The 15,759-nt window shown below is 44.4% G+C and overlaps 1 protein-coding gene across 1 annotated transcript in view; it reads right to left on the bottom strand.

Moving 5' to 3' along the window:
* Positions 1-15,759, bottom strand: part of COMMD1 (copper metabolism domain containing 1) — a 266,194-nt gene that overhangs the window by 161,997 nt on the left and 88,438 nt on the right. The window contains exon 2 of the mRNA XM_040351208.1: positions 4,182-4,463. Coding sequence (XP_040207142.1) covers positions 4,182-4,463 — 282 coding nt within the window. The remainder of the gene's footprint in view (positions 1-4,181; positions 4,464-15,759) is intronic.

Below are 15,759 nucleotides of genomic sequence, written 5' to 3'. Positions count from 1 at the left end.
CCTTCCTCCTAGCGTAAACGCGGTGACGTCACTGCAAGCCGTCGACCGAGACGCGTTTCGTCATACGTTGACGTTCTCAATGGGGATGATTCCCCATTGAGAACGTCAACGTATGACGAAACGCGTTTATGTTTATGCCGGCCGGCATTCGTTTAAAACTGCCTAATTTGCACATCCTTGTGTAAGTAGTTTTAATTTATTGTAATAAATTGTTACATATGGTACTATACTATACACCACATCCACAGACCTCAATCTATCCAGGTGGCAGCTCACGTTTTAGTAGAATGTTACATCCATGAACTGTAATTGTTGTAGGATGTGTTTAACCTTTTTTTTTTTTTTTGTTTAGGGTAGACGACTGAAGAGCTCCCTGTGGTAGTACAGTATTTATAAAAGGGTTTAGGTGTGGGGTAAAATCACCAGTTAGTATGATAAGTCCTTTGTAGAACTTATCAAGTTTATTAAGGGTTAGAACCATGTATATTGGCTTGTTGGTGCTGTATAAACTTGGAAAGGGTCCTTTTGTTTCCCCTGATTAAGGAACATAAATTTTCCCTCTTCACCAGTGTGCAGTGGCAGCTAGTGCTCTATCTTTTTTTTTTCGGGGGGGGGGGGGAGGCATACAAACCACCCGTTCGTTCGGTCAGCCAAACCCCCCGTCGCTTGGTCGGTCAGTCAAACCCCCCCAGCCTGTCCATCAGCCCCGCACCTACCCCATCCAGGCCATAGTCAGCTTCAGTGGCTTCCCCCTGCATCGCCACCTCGGTACCCTCCCCCTTCCCAGCCAATACAGTCGCTTATCCTCTCAGCCAATCGGGACTTAAGATCCCCTTTCTGATTGCCTTGAAGTTGAAGCAGGAAGACAATAGGGAATATTAATTTGCTATTGTCACACAATTGGGTGGGTTGAGGGTGCAGTGCTCTGTGCCCCAAACCCACTCTTTTTTTAAGCCAATTAAACCTCAGGCATTAATCGCGTGCTTAAAAAAAAAAAAAACATTGAAATCCATGCATCCGGCACCCTGCATGTAGATTAGAGGCCGGGCACCTTGATTAGGGGGCCAGCGCCCCTGCACCCCTAATGGAGCGGTCGCCACTGCTATTGTGTACAAATGGAATAGAGAGAGACAATCCTATTGCCACTCTGCCAGACTTTCGTTGCAAAAACTAGGCAAAGTACCTAACCTACCACTCTAAGTTGAGTATAAAATTTTTGAATATAAAAATTTCAATATGTCTTGCACCTTATTTGTAATTTCTATTTCAATATTTTAAATCAAAAACACTTTCTAGCTTGGGATCAAGGTTTTGCCTGAAATATTAATCGAAAAAGGATGTGTAGAAAATATATTTTATTTGTGGGGTAGTTCAATCCCCTCAATTGCCGGCTCCTTCCAATCAAAAAACTCTTTACTCCCACCCAACATCACAAGCAAATGAAATTAGAGACTGCAGATACCCAGGTGATTGTCCTACACAAATCTTTAAGGGCCCATTGCACAGGCTTGGCCATAGAAAAAAGAGAGTCTGGCTTAAGGATATAAACATCAAAGCAGACCATAGCCATTATCTTGAGGTAAGCAAGCAGCTAGGGGGTGGAGCTTATATAATGGCTTAGATGGGAAGTGCGGTAATTGTACACTTTATGAAAACACACTTGTACCATAAAACCCATCTCCAGGCCAAAGTGAAAAGACAGGTAGAACCAGTGGAGTGAGCAGCAAGACGACTTCAGTCTCCTTCAATGTCTATTCAGCGGCCTAGGTCAAGCGTGGTGTGTCAGCAGGGTGTTCTTTAACCACTTGCCGACTGTGTCATGCAGATATACTGCAGCACAGTGGCTCTCCTGGGCAAAATCCATTACAGGTACATCCTACCCGCTTTCGGCCACCAGAGGGCAGCGCTGCACGGTGGGGGACCCAATGCGCGTGGCCGACTGGCACGATCCCGTGGGAGTCACGCCGCTTTGCGTCTTCTGGGAAACACACTGTTCCCAGAAGAGAGTGGGACCAGTGACGGCACGCCGCACTACTCACGCTTGCGCAGTAGGGAATCGGGCAGTGAAGCCGCAAGGCTTCACTTCCTGATTCCCTCAGCGAGGATGGCGGCAGCAGCATCCAAGAGATGAGCGAGTGCTCGTCTGCCGGCATCGCGGGCGCACTGGACAGGTACGTTTCCAATTTTTACAAGTCAGCAGCTGCAGTATTTGTAGCTGCTGGCTTTTAAAAAAAAAAATTTCAGGTGGACCTCCGCTTTAAGCATACTGTAAACATTTGGTATCAGACATTACTTAGTTCAGCCTTTTTCAACCATGGTGCCTTGAGCTTTTTCTCCAGGGGTGCCTTGGCAAAATGCCTAAAAATGTATCATAAATTGTATACAAGACATCGGGTGGATGCCTGCCTTTAAGACTCTATTCACACTGAGCCGTGGTCACGTTAGCGCTAAATCACCACTCGTTTTAGCGCTGTTTAAGCAGCGATTTTCGGGATTAAGAAGGGGTTAAAAATGGGCGTGTTGCGGCACTCGTCCATTCGGCGTTTTGTGAGTGCTGTATACAGTGCTCTCAAACTACCCCAAAGATGCTGCTTGCAGAACTTTTCCTATCGTCCCGCAAAAGCACCGCCCCAGTGTGAAAAGACACACTGAAATGAATGGGAAAGGAAAAAATACCTTTTGGATCAACTTTATCTATAAATATTAGTATCCAGTTATATTATTTGTATCTAGGAAAGAGAATATTTCACCTGTGCACTCTAAACTTTAGGGGCTCTTTCACATGGGCGGCCCGACGGCATTGATTCCTCAGCAGAGGAATCAATCCGATGACAGGTCCTTCTCCGCTCACTGTGCGGAGATGGACCTGTCAGAGCCCTGCTCTCCTCTATGGGAAGATCACATGAAAACGCCTGTCCGTTTTCATCCAATCCCATCCGCCAGGCCGATGGAAAAAGGGGTCTCCATCCATCTGGATTTCACGGACAAGATCGGATAACATCTGGTGTTCGCAGATATCTCACCGCTGACATCCGCCGCTCCAAAGGGCTGAATGGAGCATCCGATCAGGTCCACCTGAAAAACTGACAGATGGACCTGATCGGCCGTGTCTAAGGGGCCTAATAGCTAACTGCCATTTATTTAATTTTGGTGTTTTAGGTTCATTTAAATCTACAATGTATGGGCCAGATTCTCAGACGAGATACGCCGGAGTATCTACTGATACTCCGGCGTATTTTCAAATTTGCCGCGTCGTATCGTTATTTGTGATTCACAAACAAGATACGACGGCTCTTGGCTAAGATCCGACAGGCTTACGGCTTCGTACGCCTTCGGATCTTAGGCTGCAATACTTCGGCCGCCGATTGGTGGAGTTCGCGTCGTTTTCCTGCGTCGGGTATGCTAATGAGCATTTACGGCGATCCACAACGGTTTTTGCATTCGTTACGTCGTCGCTAGTAATTTTTTCCCGTCGCAAAGTTAAGCCTCGTTTTACATGCCTTAACTTTACACGAGCCATGTTAAAGTATGGCCATCGTTCCCGCTTCGAATTTCAATTTTTTTTTTGCGTAAGACGTCCGGGAATACGAAAGTACGTTACGCATGTCGCCGTTCAAAAAAATGACGTCACTTCGCGCAAAGCACGGCAGGAATTTCCTAATGGAGCATGCGAAGTATGTCCGGCACGGGAGCGCGCCTAATTTAAATGGTCCACGCCCCATTTGAATTGGGCGGGCTTGCACCGGACGTGTTTACGATACACCGCCGCAAGTTTACAGGTAAGTGCTTTGTGAATCAGGCACTTACGCTGAAAACTTGCGGCGGTGTAACGTAAACGGGATACGCTACGCCGCCGCTAGTGTACGTGAATCTGGCCCTATGTTCTTACTGGTTTAAAAGCAATATATATATATATACACACACACACACAACACTTGTAAAACAAATAGCACCATGTTGTACAGAAATGCCGTCCTTAATAACAAAATACTTTTTCAAAGTACAAAGTAGGCTGATTCTCTGTCAGTGCCAAACACTGCATTTTGCTTGCTTGTCAGGATGTAACAGGTCCTTCTGAAACTAACCAGGATCAAAACAGCAAGATGTACAAATATAATAATGAATCCCACCTAATGAGAGGCGTTGTGCGCAGAACACTAGTATATTCAGATGTTGCTCACCTTGTCATTTGCCCCAATCTCCATCTCCACCACAGCAGCAGCATTGCTGACTTGGTCTGAGTACCTGGACTGTGATTTTACATCTACCCTCCATTTTAAGCTTTTAAGGGTGTTCTCCCATCTGGTGTGGTTGATCATGCTTTCCCGAATCTTTCTTTTGTGGTTCTTCCAAAACTTAGCGATGACTGCAGATTGTTCAACCGTGATTCCCCCTTGCTTTTTAGTCTGTGCTGTCAGAAAAGCCTCAATCTGGTTTGCATCCATATCTGCAGACACTACAGACTTAAGATAAAAGGAAAGAAAAAAAAAAAAGATTTGTGAGCTATGGAGAGAAAAATGCGAAATATTGGATCTATACTGTATATGCTTAAAAAACAGAGAGTCAGTCCATTTATAACTATAAGCCATCCTAGATATAATCATATAAAACTCATTTGTTATAGAACCATAAATTGAAAGCAGAACCATCCATTTAACATGTTTCCCTCTAAGCTTCTTCAAGAACATAGATACATCACATAAAAAATTGGAGACAAACATAAATTTACACAAGTTTATAGTTTGTGGGCCAGATTCTCAGTGGAGATACGACGGCGTATCTCCAGATACGCCGTCGTATCTCTGCGTTGCGCCGTCGTATCTATGCGCCCGATTCTTAGAATCAGTTACGCATAGATATCTGTTAGATCCGACAGGCGTAAGTCTCTTACGCCGTCGGATCGTAACTGCATATTTTCACTGGGGCGCGCAAAAATGGCACCGATCGGAGAGATCCAAAAGAGATCCAAGGCCAAAGCAACTTCTGACCAAAAAGAACACAAAGACTCATCTCACATTTATCAAAAAAACTCTTAATTATCCCCAAGACTTTTAGGCAAATATTCTGTGGACAGATTGAACTTTTTGGAAGGTGTGCATCCCGTTACATCTGGCATAAAACTAATACAGCATTTCAGAACAAGAACATCATACCAACAGTCAGACATGGTGGTGGTAGTGTGATAGTCTGGGGCTGTTTTGCAGCTTCAGGACCTGGTCGACTTAATTGATGGAACCATGAATTTTGAGCTCTACCAGAAAATCCTAAAGGAGTGATGACCGGCCATCAGCTTGTGACCTCAAGTGCACTTGGGTTCTGCAGCAGATCCGAAACACAACAGCAAGTCCACCTCCAAATGGTTCAAACAAATCAAAATTTAGGTTTTGGAGTGGCCCAGACTTAAATCCAATTGAGATGCTGTATCATGACCTTACAATGGCCTTTCATGCTGGAAAACCCTCTAATGTGGCTGAATTAAATCAATTCTGCAAAGAAGAGTGGGCCAAAATTGCTCCACAGGAATGTAAAAGACTCATTGCCAGTTATCGCAAATGCTTGATTGCAGTTGTTGCTGCCAAGGGTGGCACAACCAGTTATTAGGTGTAGGGAGCAATTACTTTTTCACATAAAGCCAGGCAGGTTTGGACAGCTTTTTTGCCTTCATAAATGAAACCATCATTTAAAAAATGCATTTTTTCTATTTACTCGGGTTATCTTTATGTAATACATTTTTTTTTTGCTGATCTAAGTCATTTAACCACTTGCCTACTGGGCAAGTGGTTAAATGGTTGATGTACGCTGATGAGGTAGCTCTGATGGGCACCGATAGGCTGCACTGATGGGCACCACTGGTGGGCACGGATAAGGCGGCACTGGTGGGCCCTGATAGGAGGCACTGGGAGGCGGCACTGGTGGGCGCTGAGAGTTGACACAGAAGTGGCACTGGGAATTGGCATGTGATAGGTGGCACTGGGAATTGGCACTAATAGGTGGCATTGATAGGTGGCAGTGATGGGCACTGATCAGCACTGGTAAGTGAGACTGATATGCAGCACTGCTAGGTGGCACTGACTGGCACCACTTTTGGGCATTGATAGGTGGCAGTGATGGGCATTGATAGGTGGCAGTGATGGGCACTGATATAGGTGGTACTGATTGGCACTGACAGGTGGCCATGGTGGTCACTGGCAGGGGGCATTGGTGTGCACTAATGAGGCTGATCTGTTTCTTCCACTGGGGACCGATGTCCCCTATGCAGGAGCCAGTGATCGGCTTTTTTCTCCTCACGCTGTCAGCACGAGGAGAGAAAAAAAACAATTACCAAGCATTTTTTACATCACGTGATCAGCTGTCATTGGCTGACAGCTGATCACATGGTAAGGAGTCGGGACCAGCCCCTTATTCGGAGTCTGTGGTCACCCGAGTCTCAGTTACTCAGTGATCACAGCGCGCGGGGCGTGTGCAAAGGGGAGGAGGTCTATAGACGTCCTCCCGGCAATTGGGGTCCGCTCTGTAGCCGTCATTTGGCTATAGTGCGGGCCTCCAGTGGTTAAAGGGTCACTAAAGGAAAAACATTTTTTTTCTGAAATGACTGTTTACAGGGTATAGAGACATAATAGTTAACTGATTCCTTTTAAAAAATGATTAAAAATAGACAAAAAACAATCATATAATGTACCTGCAGTTTAGTTTTGTTTTTTTGCTGTTGTTTCCTGGTTCTCTGATGTACAGAGACAAAGAGCCAATAGAGGGCAGTGATGCTTTGTAAAACGAAACTGGATTGGTGCTGACACACAGTAATCACACCTCCTTGATTAGTCACCACAGTGAGAAATCTCCCAGTACTGTGGTGATCAGGAAACAGACAACCAGGAAGTGTCCAGAACAGAGAGGAATTACAGCAACATCAAAGCAAAAACGAACAATGAGGACATGAAACCAGGAACGCAGCTAGGGTCAGTGGTGTATCCTCAGACTCCGTGCACAAACGGAGTATTCAGATCAGTTGGTCGCTGCTTCTTATTGGCATCCTGATATAAGGGGAGAATCTGATATGTAGGGGCAGTAAACTGAGTATATTTGTAAAATATACAATGTAGCCCTTGTACTGAAAAGTTTGGAGACCCCCCGCTATAAATCGTTGGCACCTTTAAAGTCAAAATATACTGCTTTTCGTATAGTTTATTGTCTGTTGGTGGTATTTGATGCCCATTTTTACACAATCCAATAATACTAGTTGAACATTTTTCAATCTCTTGATGATTTCCCTGGTGATATCTCCCTGTCGTAGATTCTAGCTATGCTTCCAGCGCTGTCTAGCCTTAGAGCCGGTTCACACAGGGGCGACCTGTCAGGCGACTCAGTCGCCTGACAAGTCGCGGTCCGCATTAGTCAATGGAGCCGTTCTAATAGGAGCGACGCAAGTCACTCCGACTTAGAAAAAGGTTCTTGTACGACTTTGGGGGCGATTCGGGGCGACTTGCATTGACTTCAATACAGAAGTCATTTTGCAAGTTGCCTCTCAAGTCGCCTTAAGATCGCCTTGCCGAGTCGCCTCCAAAGTCGTGCCGCCTGTGTGTGAACCGGCTCTTACTCATTTTGATGTAAGCTGGCCATAGTTGGTTCGAATCTCATCTGGTTCAGCAGGGATCGGACAGCTTTCAAACCATCTCGGGGCAGGCTAAATGTACCCAAGTCGATCCATTCGTGGTCTTGGGTACAACCAGCATGTTGGATTTTTGGCAAGCAATTATAGCCAGTGGCTGTAGCCGCTAGGAAATAATCAGTGTGTTCTCCTGGCAGGGACAGCTTCCCGCACCCCCTCCCGTCAGGAGAACACAATAGCTCTGAGGGAGGGATTTCCCTACCAACACTGACTAACTGTTGATGAGGGAATAAAGTGATTTTCTTTCCCGCAACCCATGGTTGCAGGAAAAGAAAATTACAACATCTATGGCCTGCCTTAGCAATTAAACTCAAATTTCCTGCTGCATTTTCCTTTATGTAATCATTTAAAATATATATTACAATAAAAGGTCACATAGCAGGTAAGAAGATTTTATTTCTAAATGAGAGAAGGAATCAGTTTTGTTTCTGTGTTTTATGGGCAAAACATTGTGGGCCAGATTCACAGACAAATACGTTGCGCATCGGCGGCGTAACGTATCCCATTTACGTTACACCGCCGCAAGTTTACAGCGTAAGTGCCCGATTCACAAAGCACTTACCTGTAAACTTGCGGCGGTGTAGCGTAAATCCGCTCGGCGCAAGCCCGCCTAATTCAAATAGGGCGGGCACCATTTCAATTAGGCGCGTTCCCGCGACGAACGTACTACGCATGCTCCGTCTGTCAAATTACCCGACGTGCATTGCGCTAAATGACGTCGCAAGGACGTCATTGGTTTCGACTTTAACGTAAATGGCGTCCAGCGCCATTCACGGACGACTTTCTACGCGGGAACGACAGCCATACTTAACATTGCTTAGACCACCTAGAGGGCATGCTTAGTTTTACGCGACGCATCTCTACGGAAACAACGTAAATTTAGATCGACGGGCAAAGCGGACGTTCGTGAATCGCCGTAACTAGTCATTTGCATATTCTACGCTGGCCGCAATGGAATCGCCACCTAGCGGCCGGCCTAGAATTGCAGCCTAAGATCCGACGGTGTAACACAGTTACACCTGTCGGATCTTAGGGCTATCTATGCGTAACCTGATTCTATGAATCAGGCGCATAGATACGACAATTGTATCTCAGAGATATGACGGCGTATCAGGAGATACGCCACCGTATCTCTTTTGTGAATCTGGCCCTCTGAGTGTCTCATTTTCAGTCACAAAGTACTCCCAACAACTTGTATGTTTTAATTCTAATGAGACTGCTGTCAACAAGCAGCTAAATCCCTCAGTAGCATAGCGATTTAGTTGCCTGTGTAGCCCAAGGCTCTCCATTGTGGGGCCCTACCTTTGTGTAGCACAAGGCTTGCAATTAATCGCCTAGGCATCCTTCTACTACCCTGCTAATGCTGCAACAGGTTTTTACGTGTGGGAGTTTCAAGCCATTGTTCTGGATTTGTTTAAAGCCATGTCACATTTGGCATTTATGTTGCTGGGAAAAACAAATACAATCAATGAAAGATCTGTGCCTTAATCTATACCTGTGGAATTAAACCCAAAAGTAAATATTTAACACTTTCATGACTAAGCCTATTTCTGACATTTGGTGTTTACAAGTTAAAATGCATATTTTTTGCTGGAAAATTACTTAGAACCCCTAAACATTTATATATATATATATATATATATATATATATATATATATATATATATATATATATATATATATATATATAATTATATTTTTAGCAGAGAATAAAATGGCGATTGTTGCAATATTTTATGTCACATGGTATTTGTGCAGCAGTGTTTTAAACGCAACTTTTTGGGAAAAATAAATTTTCATGAATTAAAAAATAAATAAAATTAAAAGTAAAGTTAGCCCAATTTTTTTGTATAATGTGATAGATGATGTTACGCCGAGTGAATAGTTACCAAACATGTCACTCTTTATAATTGCACGCACTCGTGGAATGGCAAAACACGGTACCTAAAAATCTCCATAGGCGACGCTTAATTTTTTTTTTACGATTACCAGGTTAGACTTACAGAGGAGGTCTACGGCTAGAATTATTGCTCTTGCTCTGATGATCGTGGCGATACCTCAGATGTGTGATTTTAACACCGTTTACATATGCGGACGCAACTTCTATATGCGGTTTCTTTGCTGCGGGGACGCTTTAAAAAAAAAAAAAAAAAATCTTATTTTATTTATTTTTATAATATAAAATTGTGTTAAAAAAAAAAAAAAAAATGTAAACATCCCTTGTGACAGTAATAGGTGGTGACAGGTACTCTTAATAGAGGGGTTGGGGGCTTAAAAGACCCCCCAATCCCTCCTTTGCACTTAAAAACAAAAAGGGTGATTCTGAATACTGTGTATTTTTTTTAAAACCAGCGCCATTGGCAGCTGAGTAAACAGGAAGTGACGTTGCTTCCGTGTTTACACTGAAGAGACTGTATCAAAGTCGTTCGCGGCTTCGTTCCAGTCTGTGGCTAGGGAATGGAGGCAGGGGATCATAGATCGTGTCTGCCGATGGGACAAGAGGCCCGGTAATAGCGGCGGAGGAGGCGGGAGGGGGGATGTCCCCTCCTGCTCCTCAGGAATAACAACCAAGCGGCTTTTAGCCACATCGGTTGTTATCTCTGGAAAGCCAATTGCCAGGTCTAAAAAATGATACCAGGATGATGCCTGCAATTTGTTAGTGTATCTAAATCTGCTGTTGTATCCAACACTTCCCTCACCCAAGACCTGACCATCTGACCAGAACAGTTGGCCTCTGAATCATGTCCATTAGCAAACTTCAGACGGGCCTGTACATGTGCTTTCTTGAGCAGGGGGACCTTGTGGGCGCTTCTGGATTTCAGTCTTTCACGGCGTAGCGCGTTACCTGCCTTCAGATCATTGACAAGATTCTCCCAGGATTCTCTGGGCTGATTCCTCACCGTTCTCATGATCATTGAAAATCCACAAGGTGAGATCTTGCATGGAGCCCCAGACCGAGGGAGATTGACAGGTATTTTGTGTTTCTTCCATTGGCGAATAATCGCACCAACTGTTGTCACCCTCTCACCAAGCTGCTTGAAAATGGTCTTGTAGCCCATTCCAGTCTTGTGTAGGTCTACAGTTGTGTCACTGACATCCTTGACAGCTCTTTGGTGTTGGCCATGGTAGAGAGATTGGAATCCGATTGAATAATTACTTCTGTGGACAGGTGTCTTTTATACAGATAACAAGCAGAGATTAGGAGCACTCCCTTTAAGAAAGTGCTCCTAATCTCAGCTTGTTACCTGTATAGAAGACACATGGGAGACAGAAATCTTGCTGATTGATAGGGGATCAAATACTTATTGCACTCATTAAAATGCAAATTAATTTATAACTTTATTTGAAATGCTTTTTCTGGAAATTTTTGTTGTTCCAGATTCACCAGATTACAAAGGAGAGTGGGGTAGACTTTTGCACTACTGCAATGTCTCGATAAAAAATAAAATACTCAGCAAGCCGACTATGCTTCCAGTATGCATTTCTAGTTTTGATTGTTAATGTTGACTGCCATATGTCGTGGAAGTCGAACTTAACACATTAAAACAACCTTTTCTCTTTGGGTCTCTCCCCCTTCCACTAACAAAACTGAGTAAAAGTTTAACTTTTGCATACTATAATACCTTTTTGGGCTACAAAGCTGCACTTCCTGCTTTCTGGCCTAGGCTGGACCCCACTGCCTCCGGGTTTGCAATGTTACACCTATCCCAGAAGGCAGCGCGATTCCAAGGCTGCATTCAGGCTACAAGAACAAGTAAATATATATATAAAAACAAGCCCTATGCTTTAGGGGATGTGGCCAGGTGGGATCCACCTATCATGTGTGGTGGACATGCCCCAAGGTCAGGAGATTCTGGATCAGGGTGTATAATTTCGTCTACACCCTTACCCAGATCAATTTGGTTAAATCTGCAAAACATGCGCTCCTGGGGGGCAGAGTACCTGAAGCATCCGGATCCCAAAGACGTCTCATTACATTTATTTTTATCTCAGCTAAAATAACTATAGCGAGAAACTGGAGGTCCGCGGCCTTGCCATTCGATCAACTTAAACAAACTGTCTTGCCTTATGTTGAACGAACGGTTAACAGCAATCGCACAGGACAAGATGAAGTTGTTCCACAAAGTCTGGGACCCTTGGATCAGTTACCTGACCAACGATCCTAGGACGATCGCAACGTAGTGGGGTCCCCGTAGACTGCTTTAAGAGGCACAGAGCCTCAGCCCTCTCCCTCCCTCCCCCCGACGTACGTTTCGTTAATTGAACGTCTTCAGGGGGGCTAAGGGATGCCATTAAAGTTTATGTACATGTAATGGCAGGCGCCCCAATACTTTTGGTAATAAAGTGTATATATATTCTGGTCAGCTGATAAACTTATTTACAGTATGTTGCTTTAATGCCAGAACAAACCAGTGTCTCTTCCACCGGACTATTTGTACTTGTCTACTTCCCGTGAGAGTACCTAGGCAGTCACTAACCTTACTTGAGTGCAATTCCCACCAATGGACTATTTATATATAAAATGTGTGTGTTGGTATGAATGTATTTGTGTGTCAAAACTGGATACCATTGCAGATTGGACCCAACTGAAGGAAAGGGCTCTAGTAGAGATCCTTAGCAGGATGCTAAGAGTTCATATTTACCTACGTATACCTGTTCTGCAGGGTGTGATTGGAATTAAGGTATGCAGAGAGAAGCAGAAGAATAGTGGCGATGAAAGGTAGGAAAGTTACTGCCTGGTGTTGGAACAGTCCAATGGACAACAACAGTCAGGGAGGGTGGAGGAATAGCAAAGTGGATTAAAGATCTATAATAAATGTAGGGCTAGATTCAGCAAAGATTTACGCCGGTGTATCCATAGATACGCCGCGTAAATTCAAAGCTGCGCCGGCATATCTTCTTTCTGTATTCAGAAAGCAAGATACGCCGACATTAGCCTAAGATCCGACTGGCGTAAGTCTCCTACGCCGTCGTATCTTAGGGTGCATATTACTGCTGGCCGCTAGGTGGCACTTCCGTCGTTTTCGGCGTAGAGTATGCAAATTACCTAGATACGCCGATTCACAAACGTAAGTGCGCCGACGGTAGTTTTTTATGTCGTTTGCGTAAGGCTTTTTTGGCGTAACGTTGCTCCTGCTTCTATGAGGCGCACGCAATGTTAAGTATGGACGTCGTTCCAGCTTCGATTTTTTTATTTTTTACGTCGTTTGCGTAAATCGTTCGCGAATAGGGCTGGACGTAATTTACGTTCACGTCAAAACCAATACGTCGTTGCGGCGTACTTGGGAGCAATGCACACTGGGATATGTAAACGGACGGCGCATGCGCCGTTCGTAAAAAACGTCAATCACATCAGGTCATCATACATTAAAGGGGAGGTTCACCCTAAAAACGACTTTCCCTTATTACACTGCCCCCCACATTACAATACGATTATGTCTATTAGGTTTTTTTTGATGCTGTACATACCTTGGTACAGCTAATTCACCCGTGGCTTCCGGGTTGCGAGTCCCGCGGGAGTGGGCGTTCCTCACATGCTGGAGATTGAGGTTTTGACAAAAAACGAGCTCCCCCCGTCGCGTAAGCTGCTTCACGATTGGCGAAAGGAACCGAACGGCGCTATACTGCGCATCGCCGTTCGGCTCCTTTCGGCAATCGTGACGCGGCTTACGCGAAGGGGGGGAGCTCGTTTTTTGTCAAAACGTCAATCACCAGCATGGGTGAATTAGCTGTACCAAGGTATGTACAGCATCAAAAAAAAACTAATAGGCATAATCGTATTGTAATGTGGGGGGCCAGTGTAATAAGAGAAAGTCGTTTTTAGGGTGAACCTCCCCTTTAACATAAAACACGCCCCCCCCTTCCACATTTGAATTAGGCGGGCTTACGCCGGCCCATTTACGCTACGCTGCCGCAACTTACGGAGCAAGTGCTTTGTGAATAATGCACTTGCCCGTCTAAGTTGCGGAGGCGTAGCGTAAATAACATACGCTACGCCCGCACTAAATTACGATTCCATACCTGAATCTAGCCCATAAAGTTCTACTTTCACTAGTAACATTCTCTAAAAAAACAAAAATGGTGACAGAACGCCGCTTTGCTTTCTGTGCTATATATAAGTTTTGAGATGCAAATAGCAGAGATAGAGAATGGTGGTAAGATAGGTGTTGTATGACAAGCTTCAGATGTGAGGCTCCACAGGGACACAGAGCTCTGAGCTTTTTCGAGATAAAGCTGGGAGAGGAGATTATTTAAGTGTAGCACACTATTGAGCTGTATCAATAGGCGGGAGTGCTGCCAATCCTGTCGCTCCTCATGCCACTTTCAGGTCAATTATCTGTCTAAGAGACACTACTGCCTCCATCCTCCTTTTCACAGGACATGTTATTACAAGAATGTAATGGAAAAATAAGTGCAGCGCTAGTGAAGTGAAAAGTACCTGTACAACTTACAAGGTACTAACAGTGATAATTTAGTGTACATGGACGATCACCGCAGCCTGGTAGAATCATAAATTCATTTGCATGAATAGTGAATAATTATTAACTACTTGCCGACCTGCCGCCGTCATTCTACGGCGGCAGGTTGGCTCTCCTGCGCGAGAGCCCATCATACTATGTTGGCTCTCTCGCAGGCTGCCGTGCGCGTACGTGGCGGGCGCGAACGCCGCCGGGCACACGCGATCACTCGTTACAGAGCGGGGACCCCTTCACTGCCAGTGGCATTTTTATAGTAATCCAATGCATTTTTATAGCACTGATCGCTATAAAAATGCCAATGGTCCCAAAAATGTTTTAAAAGTGTCTGCCATAATGTCGCAGTACCGAAAAAAAATCGCTGATCGCCGTCATTACTAGTAAAAAAAAAATATTAATAAAAATGCCATAAAAATACCCCCTATTTTGTAAACGCTATAACTTTTGCGCAAACCAATCAATAAACGCTTATTGCGATTTTTTTAACGAAAAATATGTAGAAGAATACGTATCGGCCTAAACTGAGGGAAAAAAAATGTTTTTTTATATATTTTTGGGGGATATTTATTACAGCAAAAAGTAAAAAAATATTATTTTTTTTCAAAATTGTCGCTCTATTTTTGTTTATAGCGCAAAAACTAAAAACCGCAGAGGTGATCAAATACCACCAAAAGAAAGCTCTATTTGTGGGGGAAAAAGGACGCCAATTTTGTTTGGGAGCCACGTCGCACGACCACGCAATTGTCAGTTAAATCGACGCAGTACCGAATCGCAAAAAGTACTCTGGTCTTTGACCAGCAATATGGTCCGGGGGTTAAGTGGTTAATGGAAATGAAAATAATGAAAAGGTTGTATGTAGTATTATTGGATTGTATAAAAACAAACCTACAGGCAATCAAGTGAATAAACCAATTGAAAGTGCATAGTACAAACATTGGGGGTTATTTACGAAAGGAAAATCCACTTTGTACTACAAGTGCAAACTAATAGCCAGATTCAGAAAGACTGGCTTAACTTTGAGCCGGCGTAGAGTATCGCATATACTCTACGCCGCCGTAAGTCAGAGAGGCAATTGCTGCATTCACAAAGCACTTGCCTCCTAAGTTACGGCGGCGTAGCGTAAATGGGCTGGCCTAAGCGCGCCTAATTCAAATGAGGAACAGGGAGGCGTGTTTTATGTTAATGACTCGTGACCCGACGTGATTGACATTTTTAACGAACAGCCAATGCGCCGTCCGTGGACATATCCCAGTGTGCATTGCTCCAAAGTACGCCGCAAGGACGTCTTGGTTTCGACGTGAACGTAAATTACGTCCAGCCCCATTCATGGACGACTTACGCAAACAACGTAAAATTTTCTAAATTCTATGCGGGAACGACGTCCATACTTAACATTGGCTAGGCCAGCTTTTTGTTCGACTGACTTTACGCCGGAAAACGCCTTACGTAAACGGCGTATCTTTACTGCGACGGGCAAGCGTACGTTCGTGAATAGGTGTATCTCGCTGATTTACGTATTCTAGGCGTAAATCAGCGTTCACGCCCCTAGCAGCCGGCGGAACTAGACAGCCAAGATACGATGGCGCAGGCAGTCGTATCTTAGCTACATTTAAGTGT

Source organism: Rana temporaria, chromosome 4 (genome assembly GCF_905171775.1).
Source record: "Rana temporaria chromosome 4, aRanTem1.1, whole genome shotgun sequence".
Taxonomy (NCBI): Eukaryota; Metazoa; Chordata; class Amphibia; order Anura; family Ranidae; genus Rana; species Rana temporaria.
This window is presented reverse-complemented; position numbering and strand designations above follow the sequence as displayed.